This window comes from Quercus lobata, chromosome 9 (assembly GCF_001633185.2).
Source record: "Quercus lobata isolate SW786 chromosome 9, ValleyOak3.0 Primary Assembly, whole genome shotgun sequence".
Classification (NCBI taxonomy): domain Eukaryota; kingdom Viridiplantae; phylum Streptophyta; class Magnoliopsida; order Fagales; family Fagaceae; genus Quercus; species Quercus lobata.
In genome coordinates, this window is record NC_044912.1 from 28,991,124 (window position 1) to 29,018,382 (window position 27,259).

Genomic DNA, 27,259 nt, shown 5'->3' on the forward strand with positions numbered 1-27,259 from the left:
TAAGCGCTGATTAAAAAAAAGAGCCAAAAACACCAGACACGTGAACGCAGACGCGGACGCATAAACCAAATGGACACTAAATGTGCATATACAGCTACACCGACTTAACAAATTCTTACAATATTTTCACAATTTTTTGACAATCTACACTGCTCATTGGCCTCTTTTTTCTTTTTCTTTTTTCACAGTACGCCCAGTTTTGCTTGTGCTCTTTTTTTCTTTTCTTTTAAATATTTATATGTGCATATACAGTTATATTGACACAACACATTCTTACAATATTTTCACAATTATTGAAGTGTCAATTTTTTAAAGGTCAAAATAAAATAATAAATTAAGAGATTGAGGATTACTACCATCTAAACTCAAAATATGTAAAGAAAATTTTTAGGATGTTAAAATTTAATGAGAGTATTTTAGACATTACATAATAAATACTTTGAGAATCATAAGCTTTATTATAGTTTAACTAAGAGAATAATAATATGACATATTTGCTATTTTCCAAAATATTAAGGAAAAAATTGCTTGACTTTAAAGTTTAAAGAGTAATGTTATGTCTACAATATTTTCACAACAAATTTTATGTGGCAATGAATTTTCGATGAATAAAAAAATGATATCAGTAATGGGCTTAGTTTAAAACCAATAACAACTTGTCATTTAGAAATTATTCTAAAAATGTTATGGATGTAGCATTTATCTCAAAAAAAAAAAAATATTCGGATCCTAAAAATGAAGGTATTGTCTATTGTGAAAATGTTGTGATATTTTGTTGTATTCTTAGACTTCTTTTTTAGTATAGTCAAATTGGGTGAGCCAAAATTTATGGCTTCACACAATTTTCTTGTGTTGTCTTTTTGTTTTTTTTTTTAATGAATAATTTTTAAACCAGTAATAATTTTTCATCTAAATTTTGTGGTGAAAATGCTGTGAATGTAAAAAATAAAATAATAAAATATCAAACTGAGACCTACCACAATTGTAAATAAAAAATATTGCGAAAATGTTGTGACATTTTGTTGTATTCCTGAGATTCTTTTTTTGTTTAGTCAAATTTGGTGAGCCAAAATTCATTGTTTTAGGCACAATTTTCTTCAATTAGCTTTTCATTTTTTTTTTTTTTCGAATGCACGGTTAGAAGTGGATAACTCAATTTAAAACAAGTAACAATTTACTACCTAAAATTTATTATGAAAATGTTATGGACATAACATTATTCTAAAATAAGATAATAAAATATCAGGCCAAAACCCACCATAGTTAGAAATAAAGGTATTGTAAAAATATTGTGACATTTTGTTGTGTTCCTAAACTTCTTTTTTGGTTAGTCAATTTGTTGAACTAAAATTCATTGTTTTATGCTTAGTTTATTTAGGTTGATTTTTTTAACACGTTGTTTCAAGTTTTAAAAATTAAAAACACACACACACACACACAAATTGACAAAGTAGCACTTTCCTCCTTTATGTTTGGGGTTGTTTCATTCTCCCCTAACTAAAGTTGAATAATTCCCTCATTTATATTTTTTTAAATGAGCATATACTCCTATTGTTACTCTCTTAGTTAAACCCTAATAAAATCTTATAATTCCTAAAATATTTCATTATGCAATGTCTAAAATACTCCTACTAAATTTTAATGTCCCAAAAAATTTCTTATTTTGAATATTATGTGGTAGACTGGTAATCATGCTTGGAAAGTTAGAATAATGATATATGGTGTTGTATTTGTTACATAGAAAACACTAATTTGTTACATAGAGAACACTAATTTGTTAGGTTTAAATTTTCTAGACTTATAATTTTATCTAATAGAAACTTTGATGATAGATGTCTTTTGTTATTTTGTTTTTTTTTTTTTTTTTAATTTCTTTTCCTACTTAAAAGAGTGTTCATTAAAAATAAGTAAGCTAAACATCGTAGTTAGACTCATAAAATAAGATGATAAAGAATGAAGTATGAATAACAAAATCTTCATTGTAGATGGTTGCAAGTATTTAATTTGATTAAGATTTTCAAAAAAATTGTAGCATATATCATCATTCATTGCGAAATTTAAATATTGTGGAAAGACGATGACATTCTTTATCATTCTTTGTAGCATTTTTTGGTGAGTAGATATTACATTTAGTAAATAAGTTCTAAGAAATTGTTATAGTAAATAGATATTCAAATAGCTATTTTTAAGTTAAATACATGATTTCATACTTCTTCAACAAAGATAAAATTTATATTAATTTTCTCACTAAAGGGGCAACACATGCCTTGCACGTGCAACCCACACTAATACTAATTATAATAAGGGATACTATACCAATAGTTTTGAAAAAAAAAAAAAATTGTGTCATTAGATTTATTGTAAACAAGATAAGTGAATTTTGTATTCATCTTGGAATTTTTGTTTCAAAATATAAATACCAAATATTTTGAAATTTGAAATCAAGTACTTATCGAAAATAATAGGGTAAATTGCAAATTACACCACTAAAGTTTGAGGGTATTTGGATTTTACACCTTAAAGTTTCAAAATTTAAAATTTACCCCCTGTAATTTGAGAGTGTTTAGATTTTACTCCATAAAATTTGGAAGTATTTGGATTTTACACCCTAAAGTTTCAGAAGTTGGGGATGTAAAATCCAAACACCCCAAAATTTGGGGGGTAAAATCCAAATTCTAAAACATCAAAATTTAAAATCCAATTACCCCCAAATTTCAAGAGGTAAATCTCAAGTTCTGAAACTTCCAGGTGTAAAATCCAAACATCCCTTAATTTTAAGGGTAATATGCAATTTACCCAAAATATTAGTCTTTAACTCTTTTGTTAAGGCTCTGGTATAAGTATTATTGCAATCTGGTGTAGTGTATTGTTGTTGTATTTAGGTGCAATGGATGCTTGTACAACGGTGCAGGGGATGCTTGTACAAAGTTAGTTGAGTAATGCATTAGAAGTTTGTACTTGGTTAGTTAAGTGACTAAGCTACAATGTATGGTACTTAGTTAGTGAGTAGGGTATAAGACTAAACACCGATTGTAATGTGGATTCATTAAAGAATGATACATTGAATAGTTCTCATTGAGATGCTATTGGGGGTTGATTCCCTCAAAGAATCATTGGAGGTTTAGTTCCCTCGAAGGACTACTAGATTGAGAGTAAGAGAGACTAAAGATCATTTGATTCCTATCATCTTTATTGACTTTTTCTAATATTATCAAAGTATTTATATCGACTTTTCAAAATAGAATTTTCTCCCAATATTGACTTCTAATTTTTATTTTTTTATTTTTTATTTTTTACATTATGATTGGTAATGGTGAATGATTATGGAAACATTATATTTTAATTAGGTAATTGAGAACCTTTGGGCAATTTTTTTTTTTTTTGGGGTGATATTATGCATTTGATTTAATGCCAATTTGGGATGTTAATTTGGACGTCCATATTTACCTTTGGTCATAAATCTGTGAGGAAATAAATATTTTTTGGGTTTTTATTTATTTATTATTCAGAGAAGAGAGAAAGGTGAATAAAAAAATAGGGGACCAACTGAGTCCTCCATGGCTTTGTCGCGACCGTTGCCTCCTGACATGAGCCCTCCTCAACTATTTTACCAGACTTTTCAAGCCTCCTCATGATCTCTCACCACCTTTAGGGTGTGTTTGTTTGGAGGTGAAATAGGGTGGATGTAAAACTTTGGAGAGAAAATGGGAAGGAAAACTTTTTTTTGAGTGTGTTTGGTTTGGTGAGGAGGAAGAAAAATAAATGGTGAGGTCCAGGTATTTTCTGTTAGGATATCTGCCCTTTAAATCCTATTGTATGATGTTATGTATGAAATTATGTTGTGATTAATAAAGCTATTTTATTATTGTCTAAAATAATGGTAACATGAATATTTGGACATTATCATATAGTCCATGAAATACATAATATGTGATTTAGTCACAGAAGATATAAGTTACAAGTTCTTTGTAAACTTAGAATTTTAGTTCGGAGTCAGTGATGAAATTGGGCATTTTCATCTGCGAATACTATAACATATGAACTAAAATGACTTATCTTGATCATGGAAGTGGAGACTTCTAGTTGATATATTTTAAATGTTAAGACATATTGAACTGAACCGCTGTGAGATTTATTATTCTACTAACGACTATCAAATGAATAATAAATCTCACGACTTCTATTTACATGAACTCTTAATCCTGAGAGAATAATGAATCTGATCATAAAGTGTAGGTTGTTTTGATATATCAAGAGTGAGATCAAAAGCTCAGTATGTTAGGTAGTCACATTTGATGTTGAAGTAACATGTATTCTCAAGATGAAATTCATTATCTCTTAATAGAGATATAAAATATTTCCTTGAGATAAGTTTAATGAGTTTGATTATTCAAAATGTTAGTCCTAACTACTTTAGTAAAAAGTTACTAAAGTATATATTTATGAAATTGGATTTCATAAATATATGATGAATAACTTAAATGATTAAACCGAGTACTTAAAGATTAAGTTGTAGTAATCTTCAGAGTGGTAGTCAACATTCATGACTTTGTATTACTACGAATATTTTATGAAGGGGTTGAATGTATAATAAAATATTGGGATATAATTTATTAATAAGGTCTAGAATGTAATTATATTTATATAATGATATTGAATATAATTAATAGTAATTTCGGGCTTGTCAAGAGTTAATGGAAAAGCCCAAAACCCATTGGAGCTAATGTTTTATTTGTTCCATTTTGGTCTTATTTCAAGCCACACACTAAAGCTTAATTGGAATGACCCAAAAAGTTAGCCCAATTAGATAATCAGTTATAAGGAGAGAAACATACAAAATTCTATAAGAAAATGAAATGGTGTGTATGTGAGTGTAAGTCATTCTCTTATTCTCCCTTGAACACATACATATAAACTGATTGAGAGACCACACTTCTTGGGCACAAGTGAAATTGGAGTAAAAATTAAAAGTGTTTCCAAGTATTTATAATCTTTATTTTTGAATTTCACTACACCAAGGTACGCTCTCTTATTATTATATTCTAAAATTTACACAATACATGTTGTAGTGATCCAAAAAGGGGGTCTTGCATTCCATGGAATCTCACATCGCCTAGGGAAGCACATGGGAATGTGTTTATAAGAAATGACCTCCCTTCAATGTGTAGAGGCCTTTTCCCCAACATAACTTGGGGAAGAACAAAACCATGAGGGGTATGGGCCCCAACGTGGACAATATTTACACAGGTGAGGCGGAGTCGTTATAAATGGTATTAGAGTCATGCTCTAGCCAGAAGTGTGGGCCCCACACGCGAGGACGCGTGTGCTCGTAAGGGGGATGGATTGTAGTGATCCAAAATGGGGGTCTTGCATTCCATGAAATCCCACATCGCCTAGGAAAGCACATGAGAATGTGTTTATAAGGAATAATCTTCTTTCAATGTGTAGAGGCATTTTCTCCATTGCAATCTGGGGAAGAACAAAACCATGAAAGGTATGGGCCCAAAAGTGGAAAATATCTACACAAGTGAGGCGGGGTCGTTACACATGTTATCAATTGCTTACCTTTTTTTTTTTTCTTAGACGTTGCCGGCCTCTTCTTCATTTTTCTTTTGATTTATTGGGTAGGCATTGCCTGCCTCTTCTTCTTCTTCTTATTTTTTTTTCATTTAATTTACTAGGCAGGCTTGTCCAGTATTTTTTTTTTTTTTTTGTTTAGATGTGATTTTTTTATGGGCATGATTTTTGTTTTTTAATAAATTTGGGTGATTGATTTTTTATTTATTTATTGTTTATCACTTTTTTTGTTTTAATTGTGCATTATTTTTTAATAAGGGTATATGCATAAATTTATACAAACTTACTTTTTTCTATCTCGCAATTTTTACACTCCCAACCAAACAAAAATGAGAAAAATTAAAATATTTTCTATCCTCCCACTTTTCTACCCCTCTACCAAACAAACCCTTGATGGTGTTTTTCGTCATCCATGTCTTGAGTATCGCATTAGTTAAGATAAGTTGCATTTCCTCTGTTGGTGGCAATTGGGGCACCCTCTAAAGCCCCTAGAGGGAGTCTTCAAGCCAGATTTGACTTGAACTAGTCCATATATGAGCTTTTTTAGCACCTAATTGTTGGATCTTTGCATGGATTCTCTAGTACCAATGATTTCCTACTCTTGGCACCAAGCCCCATTACCTTCACAATGGGGTGGGTCTTCTCATCTAGATATGGTTTTTATGTCTGTGGGGTGGGTTAAATTGTAATGTTCTTTCTCGGAGAGTATGAATATCTACTAGATTGTATCTGTTTTCTCATAAAGCATGGGAATGTTTGCCATATGATATAAGTTTTTTCCTAATCAATTTTGGTTTGGTTTTCTGTGTCTTGCAGTGTTTAGTAACATCCAGAAAAGAAAAAAAAAAAAAGAAAAAAGAAAAAAAAAAAGGTCAATGACAATTATTTTTAGTCAATATAAAAAGTATGATTTATTTTTAGAGATTGTTTTCCTCTAAATATTTTTGGAAAACAACTTTATTCACGGTAAGCTAAATAAGGAAAGTTAGGAGATTTATTTTCAACTCATTTAAAGTTACTACCAAACATAAGAGAATGAGTTAGTTTTATAGATTTTTTTTTTTTTTTTAAATAACTCATTTTCTAAAAAAAAAAATTATAATAAAACAAACAGAATGTTAAAAAAAAAAAGTACGATCTTTATCCTCATGAAAAAAAAAAAAAACATTTTTACTTCAACACTACCATTACTCTAAACTAGTAGAGAAAAATAATAAATTCATTTAAAATAATAGACAATCACTTATTATCGGCCTAATAAGAGTTATTTTAACCCAAAAAAAAAAAAAAAAAGGTGGTGTTCCAGTCTATTCAAAATCAAGACGAGTATGATAAATATACTCGAAATTTGGTTGGGTGAAGCTAAAATGTTTCGATCATATTTTAATTGTGGCCTATTTATATAAGTGGCCGACCTTATAGTTATAGACTTATAATAGATGAGTTGGTATGCTGCAGGATTGCCCTGAAGCATGATCTGTATAGGACTTACATTATTCACTCTACCGACTCTACCCCTTAATATAATATTACTATAATAATATTTTATTTTGATTTTTTAAACCTGTCTACCTCATAGGGGCATTGTTGTCAATCTAAAAAGCTAAGCTAAAGATATAGTTGATTTGTGGTGTGGGCTATATTCATCATTGGAAATGATTTTTAGTTGTGAGAGAGAGAGAGAGAGTGAGTGAGAGAGAGCAAAGCACTGTATTAGCTATATAGCAGTATCCATACTGAACCAACGTACCTGTCACTTTTTTTTGTCAGCGGTAGGGCATTTTCGTCATTTCACCACCGCATACTACATGCTACTTCTAAACTTAAAGCATTTTCATAGGCACAGTGGCACAGAGATCTTTCACCAACGGCAGTGCCGCTAGCATCTCCCCGTATAGTCCCCATGCGTTTGATAGATTTGCAGTTTGTGCTTGCCTGTCATCTTTCAATGGATTTTTTTAGTGTCTATGTACTCGTATTATATTATTATATATCAAAATATCCAGTACCATTCAAAATATCAGAAGTGCTGGGTTTATAATATTTTTACAACAAATTATAAGTGGTTAGTTGTTATTAGTTCAAATTTGAATTTACTACTGAGATTATTTTTTTGCCCTAACAATAACAACCACTAGCAACCTGTCATTTAAGATTTATTGTGAAAATGTTATAGACATAACATTTCTCTTAAAAAAATCGCATAACTTTTACTATAATTGTTTATGTGACAGATTTTGAGTGATGGAGAAAAAGTAATGTTTCATGTATAACATTATAAGTGACAATTTATTGCGTAAAATAGTTGTGACTTTTTATATGATACTAAAATTAAAATTAATGATTATATGCTCGAATTCATGCACTAGCATGCTATATAGTACATAGCCTACATTCTATCTTTATTTAAATCTTTTTTTTTTTTTTAAAGAATAAGGGTGATTGATTCCCTATATAAATTTTTTTTTTAAAAAGGAAAAGAATAAGGATAATTCAAGAATTATCCATTGATTGGATATTCTTAGAAGATAATTATCATTCTTGAATTATTGATAAAAGTGTTCAAATTTAATAACCGAAAAAAAAACTGTTGGAGAATCCCACTAGATTAGGTATTCTAATTCAAGTTGGTCTCTCTAAAACTACTAAAATTTTCAAAATTATTAAGATGACAAATTGTTAATGGTAACTAATAAAATGATGTATGTGAAAATTATTAGATATGTATTAACTCTTTTGGTCCCATGTACTTAATATATCTTTCCTTGTACTTCCATGAATAGTTGTATTATTGTACTACACTACTAAGCTATCTTAATTCTTACCTCTCTACATTCTCAAAAAATAATAATAATAATAAATAAATAAATTATTACCTCTCTAAATATATGGGCCCGGTATAGTATAATTCATCCAGCAAAGTATTGAATTGTATTTCCCAATTTGTACAGAAATGTTATAATAAAATCTTATTGGCTCATAAAAAAAAAAAAATTCTTATTGGTTGTTTTCACTATATATATTATAATTTTGAAAATTAAAGTTTATTGAATGATATTTTAAGAATTTCCAATTCATGGTTGAAGTTTAGTGATGCATTGATCAATGGAGCAATGAACTAGACAGAAGTTCATGGTTTTGTTTTTATAAAGCTGTTGTGGGGATATTTTATATGCATGAAAAGGAAAGGAAATAAAATTTTTAAGTGATATACACAATTCCAATTGATGACCTAAGAGTCCACTGTCTTCTGAATAATGCAAATCATCTCATGACCAATGAATGCCTTTTTCTCTAATTTTTCATGATAATAAAAACTACCATGAATAATAATAAATTATTAGTATAAAATTTGATTAACTACTATGTATGGTGTAATTTTCTTTTTTCACCAACATGGTTGAAGTTTGGGGTAAAATGGATAGTGGGCCAAAGACCTTTCAACGGCCATGACTAAGACCCTCAAACGAACAAAAGAATGTCTAGGCACATCAGTCCAATTAAAATTCAACACTTTGCGTTTAAATTATCTAACAACTGGTTTGACTATTGGTGCGTAATTTGGCTTACTACTACGTCTTTACCGTCACTTTTTTTTACGCAGTCAAATCAATGTTTGCTCAACTTTGTATTATGAAGAAGAAGACGAAAAAAATGTAATTTTAAAAAAAAATGTGACAAGTAAAAAGGGATAATACATTGTATAAAGGAATCTAATAGTAAAGTAATTAGCTGAAATAATTGATCCAAGGAAAGAAACAGTAAAACCCAATGAAACTGTTTTAATTTTTGCAGCTTTATATGCTTTTTTGTTTAGAGAAAGGTGAGGGGTTTTTTTTTTTTTTTTGCAGCTTTATGATTAATGACCATAAACACTTTTTTTTAATAATTAAATAATTGGGAGAATAAGAATTTAAAACTTGTATAGTTATAAACACAAGGACTGTGTACATTTTTAAATACATGTTTTTAGTTTTTAAATAATATTACACGTATTTTTATACATTCTTTTACCTACACATGTTTTCAAAAAAACTGAAAACTGTTGTTTAAACACACGTACCAAACGAGCCTTAGACGTTACCAATTAACCTGGTATAAAATGCTTATTTTCAACTACCAACCTTTTTTTTTTTAATTTGTTTGTTTCCATTTCATTTTTTTTTACTCCAAACATAAAAATAAAACAGAGACCACACAAGCTACTTATGAAATTAATTGTTGAAAAAATAAAATAATTATTATTTCATTTCTAAAGCTCTATTTGAGAAGCTTAGAAAGATTATTTACTAATTTTATTTTGTCTATTTATAAGATTTCAATACCTATGTGGACAAGGGTAATTCAATTACTTCTTTTTTCCCTACAAAGAAAATTCGAACAAAATAAAAGTAGGAATTTGAGTCAATCTTTAAAAAACAAGAATAGGAATTTGAGTCAAATTCTAACAAATCTCCACCTTTACTCAAAATCTAGTAACCAAGAATCAAATTTTACCAAAAAGAAAAGAATTAAAAATTGACCCAAACTCTATAACCGTACCAATTATACAAGTATATGCAAACTTTCCTATATGAGATCTTTTATTCTCTTTGATCTTAGCCAAAAGGCCGAGAAATGTTTTTTTTTTTTTAATTCTTTTTCTCTTTGATGCTATATTATCTTTTGAGTTATTTGATTATATCAATTGGAATTTGATATATATGCCTAAGTCCAGTAATTTTAAATGATAAATACTTTTCTTGATTTTTTTTTTGGCAATTCTCTTATGATAAATGTATAAATCTTTTTTTTTTTTTTAATTTTATGGAAAGTATAAATCATGGTTAAGTCCGTGTGAAGTACACAATCACATCATTATGTTAAATGTTTAATTTTAAAAAAAAAAAAAATTGTAAGAGTAATTTTGCTCTTGTATGATTTTACTCGTGCATAAGAGTAAATTGATGACCATAAAATTGATGTTTCGTTGAAAATAAACATCTTTTTAATGGACAAGGATCTTTTTTTTTTTTTTTTTTTTTTGGCTAGCTTAATCGATGAACATTGTATCATATAGCATAGGGTATGCTTTTATAATGGTTAATTACCTTACCATCAAGCAAAAAGAAAAAGAAAAAGTTTTTTTTTTTTTTTTTTTTTTTGAGAATGAACAAAAAGAAAAACTTGAAGACACTTGTGAAGCAGATTTAAATATTACAATTCTTAATACGTAAATAAATCCACTTACAAGGCCGTCAAATTTTTTTCTTTTGCTTTTTATCTCATACTTATCCTCACAATCTTGATGACACGGCACGTTTCATCATAGATTAATCCCAATATCAATTTGATACAATTTGGGTACTGTAGTGTAGGTTTTTCATCTCAATATCTACTTCACAAAACTTAGGTACAGTTGCAACTTAATTTCTTTGATTAAATTGAATTATGTAATTTATAAGTAAATGCAAAATCATGTGATTTATATATTTGTCAATATAAATACCAAGAAGTTGAATTTAATTAGTGTTTTTTTTTATAAAATAATTTCAATAATTACATGGAGGGAAGGAGATTTTTTAAACTCTAAATGTCTTTATTGAAAAGTGAAAACACAAAGAGATGTGAATTAACCCTTGGTTAGGGAATACATGGCATAACATCTAAGAAACTGTGTATATAATATATATGTTGCATAAATAATATATGTTGTTATAACAAATTGTTATATATATTACCAAAAGTCTTGTAATTCAACTATTTAGCATCTTTTGGTATTTTCAATGGAGATATTCAAATTCAAATTCCTCACCCCCAACTATTAGTCTATATAAAAAAGAAAAAGAAAAAAAGTTACCATATTGGCTAATAGAAATAATGTATGATAGCTTACATAAAGAATGTCCACCCTAATAACAAGTTGCTATATTTTTTTTTTTGCTATGATAATGAGTTGCTATATAACTTTTACCATTTTAAATATGTAGTTGTAAAGTATGATATGTTGCATAGAGAATAATGAGTTACTATAGCCGCCAAGAGTTTTGTAGCTCAACTATTTGATATCCGTTGGTGTTTCCAAAAAAAATAGTTAGGATTCAAATTGGTTGCATATAGAATGTCTACCCTAATAACAAGTTGCTATATTAGATATTTAGGATCCAAATCGGTTGCATAAAGAATGTCCACCCTAATAACAAGTTGCTATATTAGCTAAAAATAAAAAGCTCCTCCAAACCACACTAATATAATTAGTTAATATTAAATAATTATCTAGTACTAATTTCATTCTCTAAAAAACACTTAAAAGAGTTTTATAGTTTAGCTAGTTGATACTTAGGGTCCATTTGGGATCCGTTTATTTTGTTGAAACTGAAACTTTTTTTGCTGAAAGTACTATAGATAAAGGTAAAAGTTAACTGAAATAGTACAGTTGGATCTATGAATAGTACAAAAAGTGCAGTGAGACCTATGATTAATAGTAAAAGATAAAAATAATAGTTAACTGAAATAGTACAGTGATACCTATAAATAGTACTAAAAAATGCAGTGAGACTCATCAATAGTAGCAAAAATAAACTGAATAGTAAAATAAGTTGACAAAAATAATTTTTGCCAAATGAATTCTTTGTTTCTAGAGAATACATCTAAAATTTAAATCTTCCCTTTCCTAATTATCCGATTATTTAAATAAATAAATAAATAAATAAATAATTTGCAAAAAACGTTTACAGCCATCTTATAGTTGGTCAAGTGCAGATGGCAAGCGATGAAACAACTATTAAACGCCATGATATTTTTTTTTTTTTTTTTGATGAACAAACACCATGATAAGGTAAGAGCACATACACAAAAGAAAGTCCAAACCAAACCAAATCTGGGTAGTTCCGTAATAATATACAACTCTAGTGTCAATTCCCAAGTACAAAACAAATACTATTAAAAACTCAGCATATAACATCATGCATGATGATAATGATAATCATGAATGATGATAAATGATAATATATGCATTCACATAAAGCCCTTTAGAGAGAGAAAGAACAGCATTTGACTTCATTTCTCACAAACAGTGAAAGAGGAGAGAGAGAGAGAGAGAGAAGAGAGGAGAAGAGAGAGAAAGAATGAAGAAAATTCAATCGGATCGAATACAATTTTGACGTCCGCAAGGACACACACGCACACTCTTTTCTTTCTCACTCTAAAAACTTTCTCTCTCTACAAAGTGTAGTTTTTTTTCTCTCTTCCTTTCTCTCTCTAGAATACAGCGAGGTACAGGGCGTCGAGTACTGAAGCTTCTTCAGACTGTTGTTTGTGAGAGAAGAAGAAGAAGAAGAAGGAGAAGAAGAAGAAGGAGAAGAGATGAAACCCTAAAGCAAAAGAAAAAGCTTTCTTTTTTTTTAACTCCGACTCTGTTTCTTGTTTTTTCTTTCTTAGCACTTTGAATTCACATATATAGATATTTATGTAAAAGAAAGAGAAAAAAAGAGTTGGGTATTTGTTTTTTTTTTTTTTTGGAATAGTATTTTGATCAGTGAGTATTGAAGACTTTGTCACTGTTCAATTTGCAACTCTGGTGAGTTCTCTTTGGTAGTCTTTGACTCTGACCTTTTTGAGTTCTGCTTTTTTTTGGGCTTGTGAGTTAGTTTTTGGACTCTGTTTTTTACTCATTTGAAGTTCTGGATCGTTGATTTGTGGAATATGGGTCTCGATCGAGAAGGGTTTAGTATAAGCAGTGTTTGTGTTGTAGTTTGATAAAGTTACAGATTTTTTTGGTTTTTTTTTTTTTTTGGTTGTGTGTGTTTGAAGTTTGAAATTTGAGCTAAAAGGGTGTGGGGAAAAGGGTTTTTCTTTGATGGGTTTTTGATACTTGTATTGATTTTTTTGTGGGTTTTTGGTGATGTGGGTTTGTTTGTAGCTGTTTTGTTAGGTGGCTTTTTATGAGGGTTTTTGGTTGATAGTGTGAGGAAATTGAGATTTGGAATCTGGGTTTGTGTGAGTGAATGTCTGATTGTGAATTGGTTAGTTTCTGTACAATGGTTGAAGCTATAGTAGATCTAAAAATTTGTTTATTGTTGTACAGAGATTCATGCGGGAGCAGCTCGGTGATTGCTGGTTGTGCAGAGACAGTACAATTCTAGAATGTTCAGAATTGATACTTGTGGCTTGGTCTCGGTTTTTATCAGTATCTGGCTTGCCTTTGGAAGACGTGAACTTCATAGACAGAAAGCTTACCCGTTTGGATTGGAGCACAATAAGCGTTTTGAACCTTATAGCCTTGGATGTGGGGCTGAAGTGCTATCTGGTTTGAGTTATTTGTCTGGATTTTCACACTTTCTTGTGTAACTTTAGTTTGTTCAATTCATGTTCTTTTAAGATAGTTTTAGTACTTAGGTGAGTGCTTTGTAGATTGTGATTTTTTGAAAAATGGTGCCTTCCGGGCCACCCAATCCGATCGGTAGTGCCCAGTCGGTTACACCTTCACTCTTGAGATCAAATTCTGGGTTATTGGGAGCTCAAGGAGGTCCCATGCCTCCTCAGTCAGCTTTTCCTCCGCTTGTGTCGCCTCGTACTCAGTTTAATAACGTGAATATGCTTGGAAACATTCCTAATGTTTCGTCTCTTCTAAATCAGTCTTTTGGAAATGGAGGTCAGAATCCTGGGCTTTCTGGTCCTGGGAATAGCCAGCGTGGAGGTATTGATACTGGCGTTGAGTCGGATCCACTTTCTATTATTGGCAATGTTATGGGTTTTAATACTTCTTCATCTTTACTTGTAGCTTCAAACATGGCAAACCCTGGTTCATCCGGTCAAGGACAGGGTCAGCAATTCTCGAACCCTTCTGGTAGCCAGCTAATGTCGGATCAACAGCAGTCCCAGCAACTTGAATCCCAGAATTTCCAACATGGTCAGCAGCCAATGCAACAGTTCTCTGCTCCTCACAGCACCCAGCAGCAGCAGCAGCAATATCAATCAATGCGAGGAGGCTTGGGTGGTGTTGGACCTGTAAAATTGGAGCCTCAGGTGACAAATGATCAGCACCAACAGCACCAGCAGCACCAGATGCAGACATTGAGAAATCTTGGTCAAGTGAAAATGGAACCACAGCAAATGCAGGCAATGAGAAATTTGGCGCCAGTAAAAATGGAACCCCAACATTCTGATCAATCGTTATATCTGCATCAACAGCAGCAACAACAGCAGCAGCAGCAGCAGCAGCAACAGCAACAGCAGCAGCAGCAGCAGCAGCAGCAACAACAGCAACAGCAACAGCAGCAGCAACAACAATTCCTCCACATGTCAAGGCAGACCTCTCAGGCTGCTGCTGCCCAGATTAATCTTTTGCATCAACAAAGACTCTTGCAGTTACAGCAACACCAACAGCAGCAACTATTAAAGGCAATGCCTCAGCAGCGGACCCAATTACCGCAGCAATTTCAACAGCAGAGTTTGCCTTTGAGACCTCCTGTAAAACCTGTCTATGAGCCTGGAATGTGTGCCCGGCGGCTAACACATTACATGTATCACCAACAACACAGACCCGAAGTAAGATTTTCTTACCATTTAGTCTTTTGTATGTGAATGGGATGTGGGTGATTATGAACAGTAATAATGCATTGTTTTTTTAATGTAGGACAACAATATTGAATTCTGGAGGAAATTTGTTGCTGAGTACTTTGCTCCCAATGCTAAAAAGAAGTGGTGTGTTTCTATGTATGGAAGTGGTCGGCAAACAACTGGAGTTTTTCCTCAGGTCTGGTGCTAAATGACATTAAATTATTGCTAATGACATGCAAATCTACTAGAGCTCATCTTAGTTGGTATCTTGTATTTATTTTTATATTCATTGATATTTAATATCTTCTTCATCCTATTTTGAAGTAAACCATCTTAATAGTCTCTCAAAATGTTATTGGCCCTTCGGATTTCTTTGTATACATAACGATTGATCTTGTAAATTTTGCAGGATGTATGGCACTGTGAAATATGCAATCGCAAGCCTGGCCGTGGTTTCGGTATGTTTCATTGTTAGTTTTTCCAAGTTTTGTAGTTTTCTGCATCTTCTTGTAGTCCATTGTGTCCACTGCTACTCTAAATTGGTGTCCCCTCTTAAATATCTCGTCATGCCACGGGTTCTTTAGCATCTTTGCTTTTCTACTGAATATTAATGTTAATTAATTAAGTACTTATGCTATATGTAAATGTTGTAAGGGTTAAGTTTACCATGTCTAACTGGCTTGTGAATTCTGCTGACTGTAAATTTTCAGAAGCAACTGTCGAGGTTCTTCCCAGGCTTTTCAAAATCAAGTATGAAAGTGGTACTTTGGAAGAACTTCTTTATGTTGATATGCCTCGTGAATATCAGAATTCATCTGGTCAGATTGTCCTGGACTATGCAAAGGCAATACAGGAAAGCGTTTTTGAGCAACTTCGTGTTGTTCGTGATGGTCAACTTCGGATAGTTTTCTCTCCAGACCTAAAGGTTATGCAGAAAATAAATTGACTTTTTTACTTCAATGCCTTACAAGGTGTCATTCATTGACATTCTGTCTTGTCCTTCATTTATTATACCAGATATGCTCTTGGGAGTTTTGTGCACGGCGGCATGAAGAGCTTATCCCTCGAAGATTGTTGATACCTCAGGTAAATGATGAAAATTTTTCTCCTTATAACAAAAGAAGCTCTTTTGTTTTATTGTCGATTCCTGCAAAATATGTTGTCCCTTGTGCCATGCTGGGGGCAACCAAATTAACTGCCTGATTGTATTTATATATAATTTGTTCAGCGACAATTGGACTCTTAAAAAAGAAAAAAATTTCTTGAAGTAATTGAAGGTCGCGATTTCTCTTCCTGTAAATAAAGTATTCGTACAAGGAGGTTAAGTAGTTTATAACTATATGCCTTCTTGCTAATACACTTGTAATACTAATCCTTTTCTTCAAGACTTCCTTGAGGAGATCTAGTTTCTTTAACTTACAGATTAACAATAGAAGTTTATCCATTTGGTTATCCCTTTTTGGGCAGCTAGTAAAATGCGCTTTATTCAGAGGAACTATGTCTTGGATTTATATGATAATTGAGATCATTATCTTCAGTGCTTTGATAATGACCTTTTTTTTCTTGATTGTCTGCATGTGTTTTCCTTTCCCTTATTTTTGTCTATTATGGTATGACTTAGGCAAATATGATCCATTAAACTTGAATGTGTGAATTTTTATGATTTTTCTTTATTTGATTTTTTTACCCCTCTTTTGCCTGATCGATCTGAAACCATCCCAGGCCATTATATGTACCAAGTGAAATGCATTTAGTTTGTCTTTCTGCATCATTTGGAGTGAGTTAATCATGTGTGATAAATGGAATCAGTTTTGGATTTGAGAAATTAAATCATTCATAGTTCATTATGATGGTTATGTTGCTAATGCTTGGTGTAACTCCATTTGGAGTGTTGTGCTACACAGATATTCAAAAAGATCTCTATTTAAGCATGTCAATAAATCTGGAAACCAAATTGACTGGATTTGGAAGTACCATGAATCCTATGAGGGTTCTTCTAGAACATCATGGCTCCTAATATATTAGTGCTTTACCAGAACAAATGCAGATCTACAAAACCAAGTTTCCTATTTGTCAAAGGGGTTTATTAGTTGGAGAAGAAATTGGAAATAATTTTGTCTTGTTTATATTCTTGTTCTGGGTTGCACTGTCATCATTTTTTCAATTTTCATGATTATCTTTATTTTACATATACTTTTGAAGCATATCCTGGATTTCTAAACTGGATACCTGTTTGCCATTGATTGAAATAATATCCTTGGGATGTATACGATTTTTGGATTCAATGTCCATCATAGCTTGGTCAGTTTGTTTTGGATGTACCATTGGAGTATGTATCTTACGGGTTCTGTGACCCAGTTACTTTTCCATGAAATGTTCAAAAGATGCCTTGATCAAATATTGTTGTCCAATATTGGTGTCAAAATGTTGATTGTTGAAATGTATGTGTGGGGACATTAAGTATTTTTGCCACTATTGGATATTGTGTGTATTTAGCAGTTGTAATTTTTGCTTCTCAGGTTAGTCAACTTGGAGCTGCGGCCCAAAAATACCAGGCTGCTACTCAAAATGCACCATCCAATTTATCCGTTTCAGAGTTGCAAAATAATTGTAATATGTAAGTCCTTGATCGTATGTTTCCTTGTTTGTGTGCTATCTCTGAGTGTTTTTCCTGTGCTTTATTTTTGTCCAGATTGAAATTTGGTGGTTCAATTAGTTCCTCAAAGAAAAAAAAAAAAAAAAAAGATAAAACATTCCATTGGTTCCTCCTTATCTCATTCAGAATGTTTCAATATCTACAATGCAGCAAATGTTCATAGATTAGTAATTTTTCTCTGCATTTACCATATATTTATTTTCTTCACTTATGCTCTGTTTACGCACTTGAGCAAAGGTGTTCCTAGGGAAAGTATCTGTTTTTACACTGTTCCTGTTGATGCATACTGCAATTTTTCATAAAGTTTAGGTTGCACAAGTTATTAAGTTTGGCAGTATATAGAGGTTAAAATTTAAGGTTTTTCTGAGAACCTGCAAAGGACACAGGACATTGGATTCTCAAATTTGCTTTGTTTATGACATATGGTTTCTATTCTCAAAAAATTAATTAGGCAAGGCTGTCAGACAGCCTAACACTATTAAATTTTATTGCAACTAGTTGGTTCTTTGATTATTTATGGATTATCATGACATGCAGGGAAAGTATTCCATTTTTGTTGCCCCCCCCCCCCCCCCCTTCCTCTATTCTCCCCCCACTGGCCAGGTGGTTACGGGTGTATTGTTGCTTTGACACTCTGATTTTTGATTGTATTTCCTTGGTTTTTATCCACGTTGTATGATGTGTGAACTGTATGATCATTGAGGCCTTATTCTTTTTTACTGTAATTTTTCTTTAGGTTCGTAGCATCGGCTCGACAATTAGCAAAAGCTTTGGAAGTTCCATTGGTAAATGACTTAGGATATACCAAGAGATATGTGCGCTGCCTTCAGGTAATGCCCCTTTTTTGTTTAATGGGCTTTTTAGTATCCTGGCTTCTGTGTTATTCCCTATGTATTAAAAAGTTGAATGTTGTTGGTATTTTCTGCATTTAAAAGCTGCAGAGCATCTTACCATGACCCAAAAAAAAAAAGGTGAAAAGAAAAGGCAGTTTAGGAGTTTGGGGATAAATTCTTGAGGTCATTGCAACAGAGTTTGTATTTTGCTTTTGAGTACTGTTGTATTTGGAGTGTCAGCGGTATTTTCTTTGATGTAGAACAATGTTCACATTACTGATACTTATTTGTTGAGTCTTCTCTCAAATTGGCATGTAACATTATCTTATTACTGTAGTACCCTTTCTGTTTTTCTTTATTCATTTTGGTGGGGGGTTGGGGGGAAAAGTATTCTTATCGTACCTTGCTAGTGGATGGTGAAACTCTCTTCCAATGCCTTCCTAGAGAAAAATTTGTGATTTAAATTTGTTTCTCTTGTACACATCTCCTGTACTAGGGTTCCACACCTTTTTTTTTCAAAGATTCTTTGTTTGACACATTTCTTTCTCCTCTACCATATCTGTTAAAAATATATTCCATTTCTGATATTAGGTTGAATATGCTCTTCTTAGGTCAACTACATCATGGGTTGGACTAGATGACTCTCTCCATTGATTGAGCTTAACAGTTATCATTTTTTCTCCCTATGCAAGTACATTAAATTAAGTCTCATTAAATCTAGCAGTTCCAATGCAATGCCATAATCATACTTTCAAAATATTCCTTATGTGCTTGGGAATTTTTTATTCCTATTCTATTGGCTCTTCCACCTTACTCATGAACCCAATACGCAGCACTGAACCCTTAAAGTTTCTTATCTCTCTTTGAACCACAATAGTATACTCTAATTTAAATGCTCATCTGCAGATAATTTGAAGGCTCAATTTGGAAATTTCTGTAGAATTATATGTTAATTCTTAATTGGTATAAAAGGTTTTGGCTTCTATGCAGTGCTTAAAGTGTATTAGATATTTCAAATGCTTAGAGATTTGCTTGCAGCATTGAGTTTTTGTTATAAGTTTTTTATTTTTATTTATTGTAAATTGATGTTATGATTATGGTCCCTATGTGGAATGCTTCCATCTCCACTGCTGTTGCATTACATATGTGGTGTTGTTAAAGATTATAACTAATTATATGCCAGATAAATGAGGCTTCTCTTGGCTTCACTCTATATGAACTATATATAATTTTATAAGTAATAATCTATGATAAACTATATTAATGAGACTTGTGTGCAGTGTGATTGATCACCTCGTTTTTTCTCCCATTCTTGGGCGTGCAGATATCAGAAGTGGTTAATAGTATGAAAGACTTGATTGATTATAGCCGAAATACAAAAACGGGACCTATGGGTAAGTTTGATGTGAATTTTCTTTCAGTTAAACTTTTACCTTTACATACATATGCCACATTTGTGGTCTCTTTTCCAAGGTGGAGTGGAATGTTAGATCTGAGAAATGGAGCATGGGAAAATATGGTGTTCACGGTTATATTGCTATACTATCATACTAACGTTGTTAATGTGATTTTATGAGGCGAATAGCCATTCAATATATTAGAATTTGATTTATTGTAGAAATTAAGGGAAGTTGATTTTTCTACATTTTATGCAATAGAAGACTATAGTGAGAGGGTTTTTTCAATCTAGTCCTGATATTTAACCTTCAATCCCCCCCCCCCCCCCTCACCCAATGAAAAAAAGAATAATAAAAGAAATTGTGATATATATATAATTTAATTGTTACAATAATTGAGGAGGGGACTTTGAACTTTGGTTTTCCTCGTAAGGAAACTAGGCATTGCTATTGAGCTACAAGGCTTGTCACATATATACTTGTCAAAAATAAAAAAGGGTTGAGTAGGTTCTTAAACACCAAATCATTTGAAAATTTGGAAAGACATTAACACTCTTTTGTCTAGAGGCTGAATATTTGGGCTTCCAAGATATCCTTCTGGTGGTGATGTAATTGTCAGTAATCTAGAGAAGTGCCTAGTCAAGAGGTGTTAGAAAGTTGTCTGATCTTTCAAGAGAAGAAAAGGATATTTTTGATGATAAGTATTGTGGTACCTGTCATACCCTATGTAAGTCTGAGGTATTGTGGTACATTCTTGCAAAACAAGGCACTTAGAGGGATTGATCAAATGGACATGCCATCACAGAATATTTTTTGTTTAGTAGCTCAATGCTTGTTGGCATAATGTGCCCAAACTTGTTTCTTTTAAAGCTTCTAATGATATTTGCAAGAGGCATCAGGCTTTCAGACCTTTTTAGTTTTGAGGGGCTTTTTTTGTGTGAAAATATTAGATCTGCAAATACTTGTTTATGATTTCTCATCAAGGTAGTCTAATTTGAAATGTGAGAAACAAGGGTTTATGCAATGTGAATGTGAAGCAAACCTCTGGTGGCAGTTTTCAACACACACACACACAAGTAATTGATTTAATTAAGATAGCAGCAGCAGTTTTCAACATTTAAGGACCTGATTCTGACAAATGAAGAGCTGCTCCCTTCTACCCTAAACTATTTTGCTGACGGTCTTCTGGTGGAACATGGATTTTTTTTTTCTCCCGTGTATTTGCATGTGAAATGGCTATCAAAATCTGTGTAGTTAATATATGGAAAAATGTGCAAGTGCATTGTTATTCCAATTCCCTCAGATTTATTTGTGCTAGTGATTTTTGCATGTTAGCTGCATCACAACTCTATCCTGGATATCAAATGCCACAGGGTAACTCATTTTTTATCTATTTCTTCTCAGAAAGCTTGGCCAAGTATCCTAGGAGGACAAGTACGACATCTGGGTTTCATGGTCATTCTCAACAGCCAGAGGAACAGCAACAACAGCAGCAAACAATGGGACAGAACTCAAGCAGTGAACAAGGCTCTGTCCAAACTGGTGCTATGCCACTTGCTGTTAGCAATGGTGTACCTAGCGTAAATAATTCCCTCAACATGGCATCCACATCAACCACAACAAGCACCATTGTTGGGCTTCTCCATCAAAACTCCATGAACTCCAGACAACAAAATTCTATGAACAATGCAAGCAGTCCTTACGGAGGAAGTTCTGTTCAGATTCCGTCCCCTGGTTCCTCCAGTACTATTCCACAGGCACAACCCAACCCTTCCCCATTCCAATCACCAACACCCTCCTCATCTAACAATCCCCCACAAACGTCTCATAGCGCCTTGACAACCGCCAATCACATGAGTACCTCAAATTCATCTATGTCCTTGCAACAGCCAGTTCTTTCCGGTGAGGCTGACCCAACTGATTCGCAGAGCTCAGTCCAGAAAATCTTACATGACATGATGATGTCCAACCAACTTAATGGCACAGGTGGTATGGTTGGTGTTGGTTCTCTGGGGAATGATGTGAAAAATGTTAATGGGATTTTGCCAACAAGCAATAACACAGGTCTCAATGGTGGCAACTGCTTTGTGGGGAATGGGACAGTCAACAGTAATTCAGGTATGGGGGGTGGTGGATTTGGCAGTATGGGTGGACTTGGTCAATCTGCCATGGTTAATGGAATCAGAGCGGCAATGGGAAATAACTCCATAATGAATGGAAGGGTAGGAATGACATCAATGGCTCAAGACCGAAGTATGAATCATCAACAACAGGATTTGGGAAACCAGCTGCTCAGTGGGCTGGGAGCAGTTAACGGCTTTAATAATCTTCAGTTTGATTGGAAACCATCCCCATGAAAGGCTTAATTGATCACGCCTATGGTTCCAGCTCTTAACTATAGCTGCTTATGCAGCATGAGAAATGGCAGAATTGCCGGAGGCCCTGCGAAGATGGTTTGTATACGGTGAAATATTATTACAGGGCTTTGCTCCCACTCTGTACGAATCTGTTATTTATATATAGAAAGGAAAATTTGGTGGCTGGCTGTGTGGCAAAAGGGGCTAATTCGCTGTGATTTATAATGTACGTTTATATATATTTTTTGTTTCTAAATTTCATATTTTCTTTACATATAATACCCCTTTTTATTTTTCTGCTTTCCCTTTTTTTTTTTTTTTTTTTTTTTTTTTTTTTTTTTTTTTGGAGTGGATGATGAAGGTTTTGCGCATGACCAAGTAGATAATCTAGCGAGCACACTAACAACGAAGCATACAATCAGAAATTAAAGCAAAAAATGAATGAAGAAGCAGCTATACCTGTTGTTGTAGCATCTTTTCTTTATGAGAAAGTACAGGGCACAACAAAATTTACATTCTCGCAGCACCTTTGTTTTGAGCAGTGGTGGATCCCATTATAATTTTTATATATTTTGACCTATGATGGGTTGAGCGGTTGACAACTTGGCTTGAGAGATTCGGTTGTGTCCGTAGTAGAACTCATTTTTTATTCTCATCATTGACTCTCTCAACTCTCAAGCAACCATAACCTATAAACCTTTATTTACGTCCCTGATTTGAAGCTATCTGTAGACTGTAGATAAAAAGGTTATCCTATTTGCATTGGCTGTCCAATTAGAGCTTTTGGGACGAATTTTCTTTGCCTGCCGATGTGGCCATGTGGGTATGGTAGTCTGGAAACTTTGCTCCAGAATTAGCAGACATAGTTAGGCCTACGAAGTAAGCCTCTATGGTCTGAAAGAAAGATTATCCAGTTGTGGAGGGATTCATAAAGGGTTGAAGAACCAATAATTAAAAAAACAATTCAATTGTTATGTTACTGAATAACTCGGGGAGAAAATTCGAGGTTGGAAAAAAGATTCAGGGACAGAAATTAAAAAAGGCATTCTTCAACACGTTGAGCTAAGCAAACATGAAAATGAATAGGCCCTCTTGATATCTACCCTCACTTATGCTTTTGAGAAAATGCATGGATACATAATTGGAGTTTCTGGAAGAGAATGAGAAACTGAAGGCATTCTTGAATGCAGAAAAGGTTATTTAACATAACATGTACCAAATGAAGGAGATAATGAGTATGGTGTTAACATTTACATACGAAAATGCTCTTGAATACTGGAATAGTGCCTTTTGAATCAACAATAAATTCATTGACACAATATTAGTGTCCTTATGCCTAAAGGTAATGTTTCTCATTTCTCTTTCAAGCTTCAAGCCTCAACATATTTCTCGACAGTAGCAGATAAGGTGGACTTGGGCACTGCACCAATTACACTCTCTTTCTTCTCTCCATTCTTGAAAAACAGCACAGTTGGAATGCTCCTGATTCCATACTGAGTGGCAATGTTGGGGCAGTCATCGGTGTTGAGCTTGAGGCACAGGATCTTTCCTGCATATTCTTTTGCTAGTTCCTCAATCACAGGGGCAATCATCCTACAAGGTCCGCACCATGGTGCCCAAAACTCCACCAGAACTGGGTTTTCACTTGCAATCACAAGGTTATTCCAGTTTGAATCTGTCACCACTTGAACTGCAGATTTCAAGCATTTCCATAAATTATCAGTGAGAAACTTTTTGAGAGAATCATATTTACTGCAACTCAAACTACTTTCTGTAGTCTTTCTCAGAATTCATCAATTATGATATATGGAAGGCAATAGTATCATATCCAACTTAACGTTTCTTCCTTAGAGCTTTTAAGTTTTAGGGTAAAATTTTGGTACAGTTTTTTAGGTGTTATATCTTAGGTTCTCCAAATAAATTCAACCAAGCAGTTGCATTGATCAATGAACCACCTGGTTATATTTTTAACTGTTTTTGAAAAAAGATAACACTCTTTTTGTTTTATTGATCAATACAGACATATGGTTAAATGCAATTGGAAAACCTAAGCTACAATACCTAAGGAAGTATACCAAGTTTTTCCCCAAGTCTTAACAGCAAAATCACAAGGTTATTCTAGTTTAAACCTGACACCACTAGAACTTTAGATTTCAAGCATTTGCATAAATTAAGTAAGCAACTTTTGAGAAAAAATCAAATTTACTGAACTCAAACTCCTTTCTGTTGTCTTTCTTAGAATTCACCAACTATGGGATATGGAAGGCAATAGCAGCACTATCCAACTGATTTTTTTCTTTAAGAACTTTTAAGTTTGAACAGAAAAACCCAGGAAGTAATTATGAGAAGTTTAGCCAAGCTAGAAAAGATAAAAATAACAAGACCAAAGCAACAACAACAACAACATCTTTAAGATCTTGGCACTTAGGCTTATGAGTTTCATTCATATGTTTCCTCATTTTAACTACTAAGCAGAAATTGATATAAAACAAAATAAAAAAAAGCCAGGAAGTCTTCTCTTTTGAAGTTGCTTTAAGCCTTCAACAAACCCTTCAGTTGTTTGATAGACTAAGATGAGAATATAAAATGTTCAAGTTAGCTCTACTACCATTTTTTGCTTAGATTTATAAATACTTAAAGACCATAAACGAAAGGGGATATAATTTTTACAAGCCACCTTGTAATCTACTATCAATAAATAAATTATGTTATAGAGTGAGTACTGAGTAGCTAACCTTCATCCACAGCTTCACGAGCTTTGCAGACAATGCTTGGTTTTCTGGGTTTGACACTGATTGAATGAGGGTACGATGAAGAAGATGAAGAGCATGTGACTGATGTGAGTAATGACTTCTTCAATGCATTACATGTCGGAAAATTAAGCCTTTCCTTTGAAGAAAATGGATGGTAACATTGTAGAGCAGCAGTTCTAGTAGTGCACACTGTGCTCAGTTGAAAACAGTTTTCCAAAGCCATATTCTTTTTTTCTTAACAGTTGTGTATGTTTTTTTTGGTATTTTAAGAGGGATGAAAAATGAAAAGGGAATGTATTCTTTTTTTTTTTTTTTGGGTCTATTGGGCAAGTGACTACATAAGTTTTTCTATTGATTCTTTTTATTTTATTCTTTTAGATTTTATATTTTTTGGATTTCTTTAAAAATTTGTAAGTGGATATTATTACAAGATTCTAAGGTGCTAAGAGTGCTCAAATTCGTGTGGATGACATTTATGTACGGCACTCTCAACTTGTGCCACTCAAATGTATGATACTCTCTATTTTAATGGAAAAGTCCAAATCACCCATTTTCCAGGATTTATTGACCTGTTATTGGTGGACCATAAACTTCTCATCCTTTTGGTAGCTTTGGCTTCTTGCTTTTTAGGGATGGTTTTTTCAATTCAGTAATGCTATGCTAAGAATTTTTTTTTTTTTTCAACAAATTTGACAATTGTTAAAGCAATGAATTTGAGTGATGGATACATCCAGGGCTGGTTCTAGACATTTTGGGGCTTCATGCGAGAACTAAAATGATGCTTTTTTTATTATATTTATGTATTAATTAAATTAATATTTATTTAATATTTTTATATTATAATATATTTCATTTAAAATCTATTTTTCTTGCCTTTTGATATGCAAATTGACTAATTAAATTTTTGTATTCAAGTTTTTCTAACATCTCATTTTTAATCAATAGTATATCTAATCTACGTAATCTTTCTTGAGACATTGCCAATCTTAGATATGACTTTATTAATTTTAATTTTGAAAAACTTCTTTTTGCAGGAGCAACTGTAACATGTATTATTAGTAAAATTTTATTAGCAATGCATGTATTTGGAAATGAATCTAACATTTTTATATAGTTTAGTATGTCAATTGGAGTATATGAGTAAATTTTAGAGATTTGAGATTTTTGATTTGTTTTGTGGGTAATTTTTTAGACCGGATTTGCATTTTATCCAATTGATTTTTTATTGGTCTAGAGGTTAATGATGATATTTTTGGGATAATTGATTTTTTTTAGACCAAAGAATGTTTTGGGGTACCAATGTTTATAAGGATGTTCCAGTTTTTTTGTTCTTTGGTCACAAGGATATATTAGATTTTTGGAAATTTCATCTAAAACTATATATATATATATATATATATATATTGTAAGGACGCGATTCGTGGCGGACCGTAACAGTGTCGGGTTCGCACGTGAAAAGGCCCCTAACAATATCATTTGTAGAGCGTGGGTTTGGAAGGCTAGGCCTTGGTTGATAGGCGGTGGGTTTTTCACGGTGTTCGTATGAACTTAAGCTTTCCTACACCACTGGAGTCTTTCTCCTGGAGGTGGGCTGGGAGGCTCTGGTTTCTGGCCATTTTTCCCAACCCCCTCTATAGATTACTTACTCTTCCTTTTATACTAGCTCGCGTCCACTGTCCTTCGTCCACGCGTAGGGTTAAACTTTCCAAGATTGATACTTGTCCCATCAGTCCATACTCAAAGTCGTTGGGGATGGTTGTAAAAGCCAAAGAATGCGGCTCTGTCGGGTTCAGAACATTAAATGGCAATAACAGCAGCTTTCCCTGGATATTTTAGATCTTTCTTCCATGTTCCAGTCCTATACCGTTTTTACCCTTCCCTTTGGAGGTACTGTGGGTCTGTCGAGGACTGAACTACCCTCGGCGGTACCCAAAGGCTATTTCGTTGAACTTGGGCCATAATCCTCCTCGGCCTGGGCCTTTGGACTCTCCCTGGGTAGAGGGGCCTGACCCATAAATCATTTGCGCCCCACACTATCTATTAAGATTATTTTTAATAATTTGGATGAGGGAAATTATGAATGATGCTAGTATTTTATGAAATAGTTAATTAAGCACCAATAATATTTAATAGTTAGATTAATAAA

At 32.9% G+C, this 27,259-nt stretch overlaps 2 protein-coding genes across 3 annotated transcripts; one reads left to right on the forward strand and one right to left on the reverse strand.

The window, feature by feature from the left end:
• The first annotated feature begins 12,591 nt into the window (after window positions 1-12,591).
• Window positions 12,592-22,639, forward strand: LOC115959083 (transcriptional corepressor SEUSS). 2 transcript variants are annotated; one of them, XM_031077380.1, is made up of 11 exons: window positions 12,593-13,135; window positions 13,643-14,254; window positions 14,339-15,105; window positions 15,194-15,313; window positions 15,527-15,575; window positions 15,828-16,042; window positions 16,135-16,203; window positions 17,637-17,734; window positions 18,510-18,603; window positions 19,931-20,000; window positions 21,408-22,639. In XM_031077380.1, the coding sequence occupies exons 2-11, from the start codon at window positions 13,987-13,989 to the stop codon at window positions 22,358-22,360; spliced, it is 2,703 nt and encodes a 900-aa protein (XP_030933240.1). In that variant the 5' UTR covers window positions 12,593-13,135; window positions 13,643-13,986; the 3' UTR covers window positions 22,361-22,639. The 2 variants fall into 2 exon arrangements, with proteins under 2 accessions (XP_030933239.1, XP_030933240.1); XM_031077379.1 differs by having other exon boundaries at window positions 12,592-13,135; window positions 13,643-15,105.
• An 878-nt stretch (window positions 22,640-23,517) lies between these two features.
• LOC115960893 (thioredoxin M-type, chloroplastic-like) lies at window positions 23,518-25,427 on the reverse strand. The gene is made up of 2 exons (XM_031079896.1): window positions 25,096-25,427; window positions 23,518-24,050 (listed from the first exon to the last, which is right to left on the reverse strand). Exons 1-2 carry the CDS (start codon window positions 25,334-25,336, stop codon window positions 23,731-23,733), a joined length of 561 nt encoding a protein of 186 aa, XP_030935756.1. The 5' UTR covers window positions 25,337-25,427; the 3' UTR covers window positions 23,518-23,730.
• Between the last annotated feature and the right edge of the window lie 1,832 nt (window positions 25,428-27,259).

Coding starts and splice junctions, on each gene's coding strand:
- LOC115959083 (XM_031077379.1), top strand. CDS start 13,987: ATGGTGCCTTCCGGGCCACCCAATCCGATCGGTAGTGCCCAGTCGGTT. Junction 15,576..15,827: donor CAAGCCTGGCCGTGGTTTCG/GTATGTTTCATT, acceptor GTAAATTTTCAG/AAGCAACTGTCGAGGTTCTT. Junction 16,043..16,134: donor TTTTCTCTCCAGACCTAAAG/GTTATGCAGAAA, acceptor TTATTATACCAG/ATATGCTCTTGGGAGTTTTG.
- LOC115960893 (XM_031079896.1), bottom strand. CDS start 25,336: ATGGCTTTGGAAAACTGTTTTCAACTGAGCACAGTGTGCACTACTAGA. Junction 24,051..25,095: donor TCGTGAAGCTGTGGATGAAG/GTTAGCTACTCA, acceptor TGAAATCTGCAG/TTCAAGTGGTGACAGATTCA.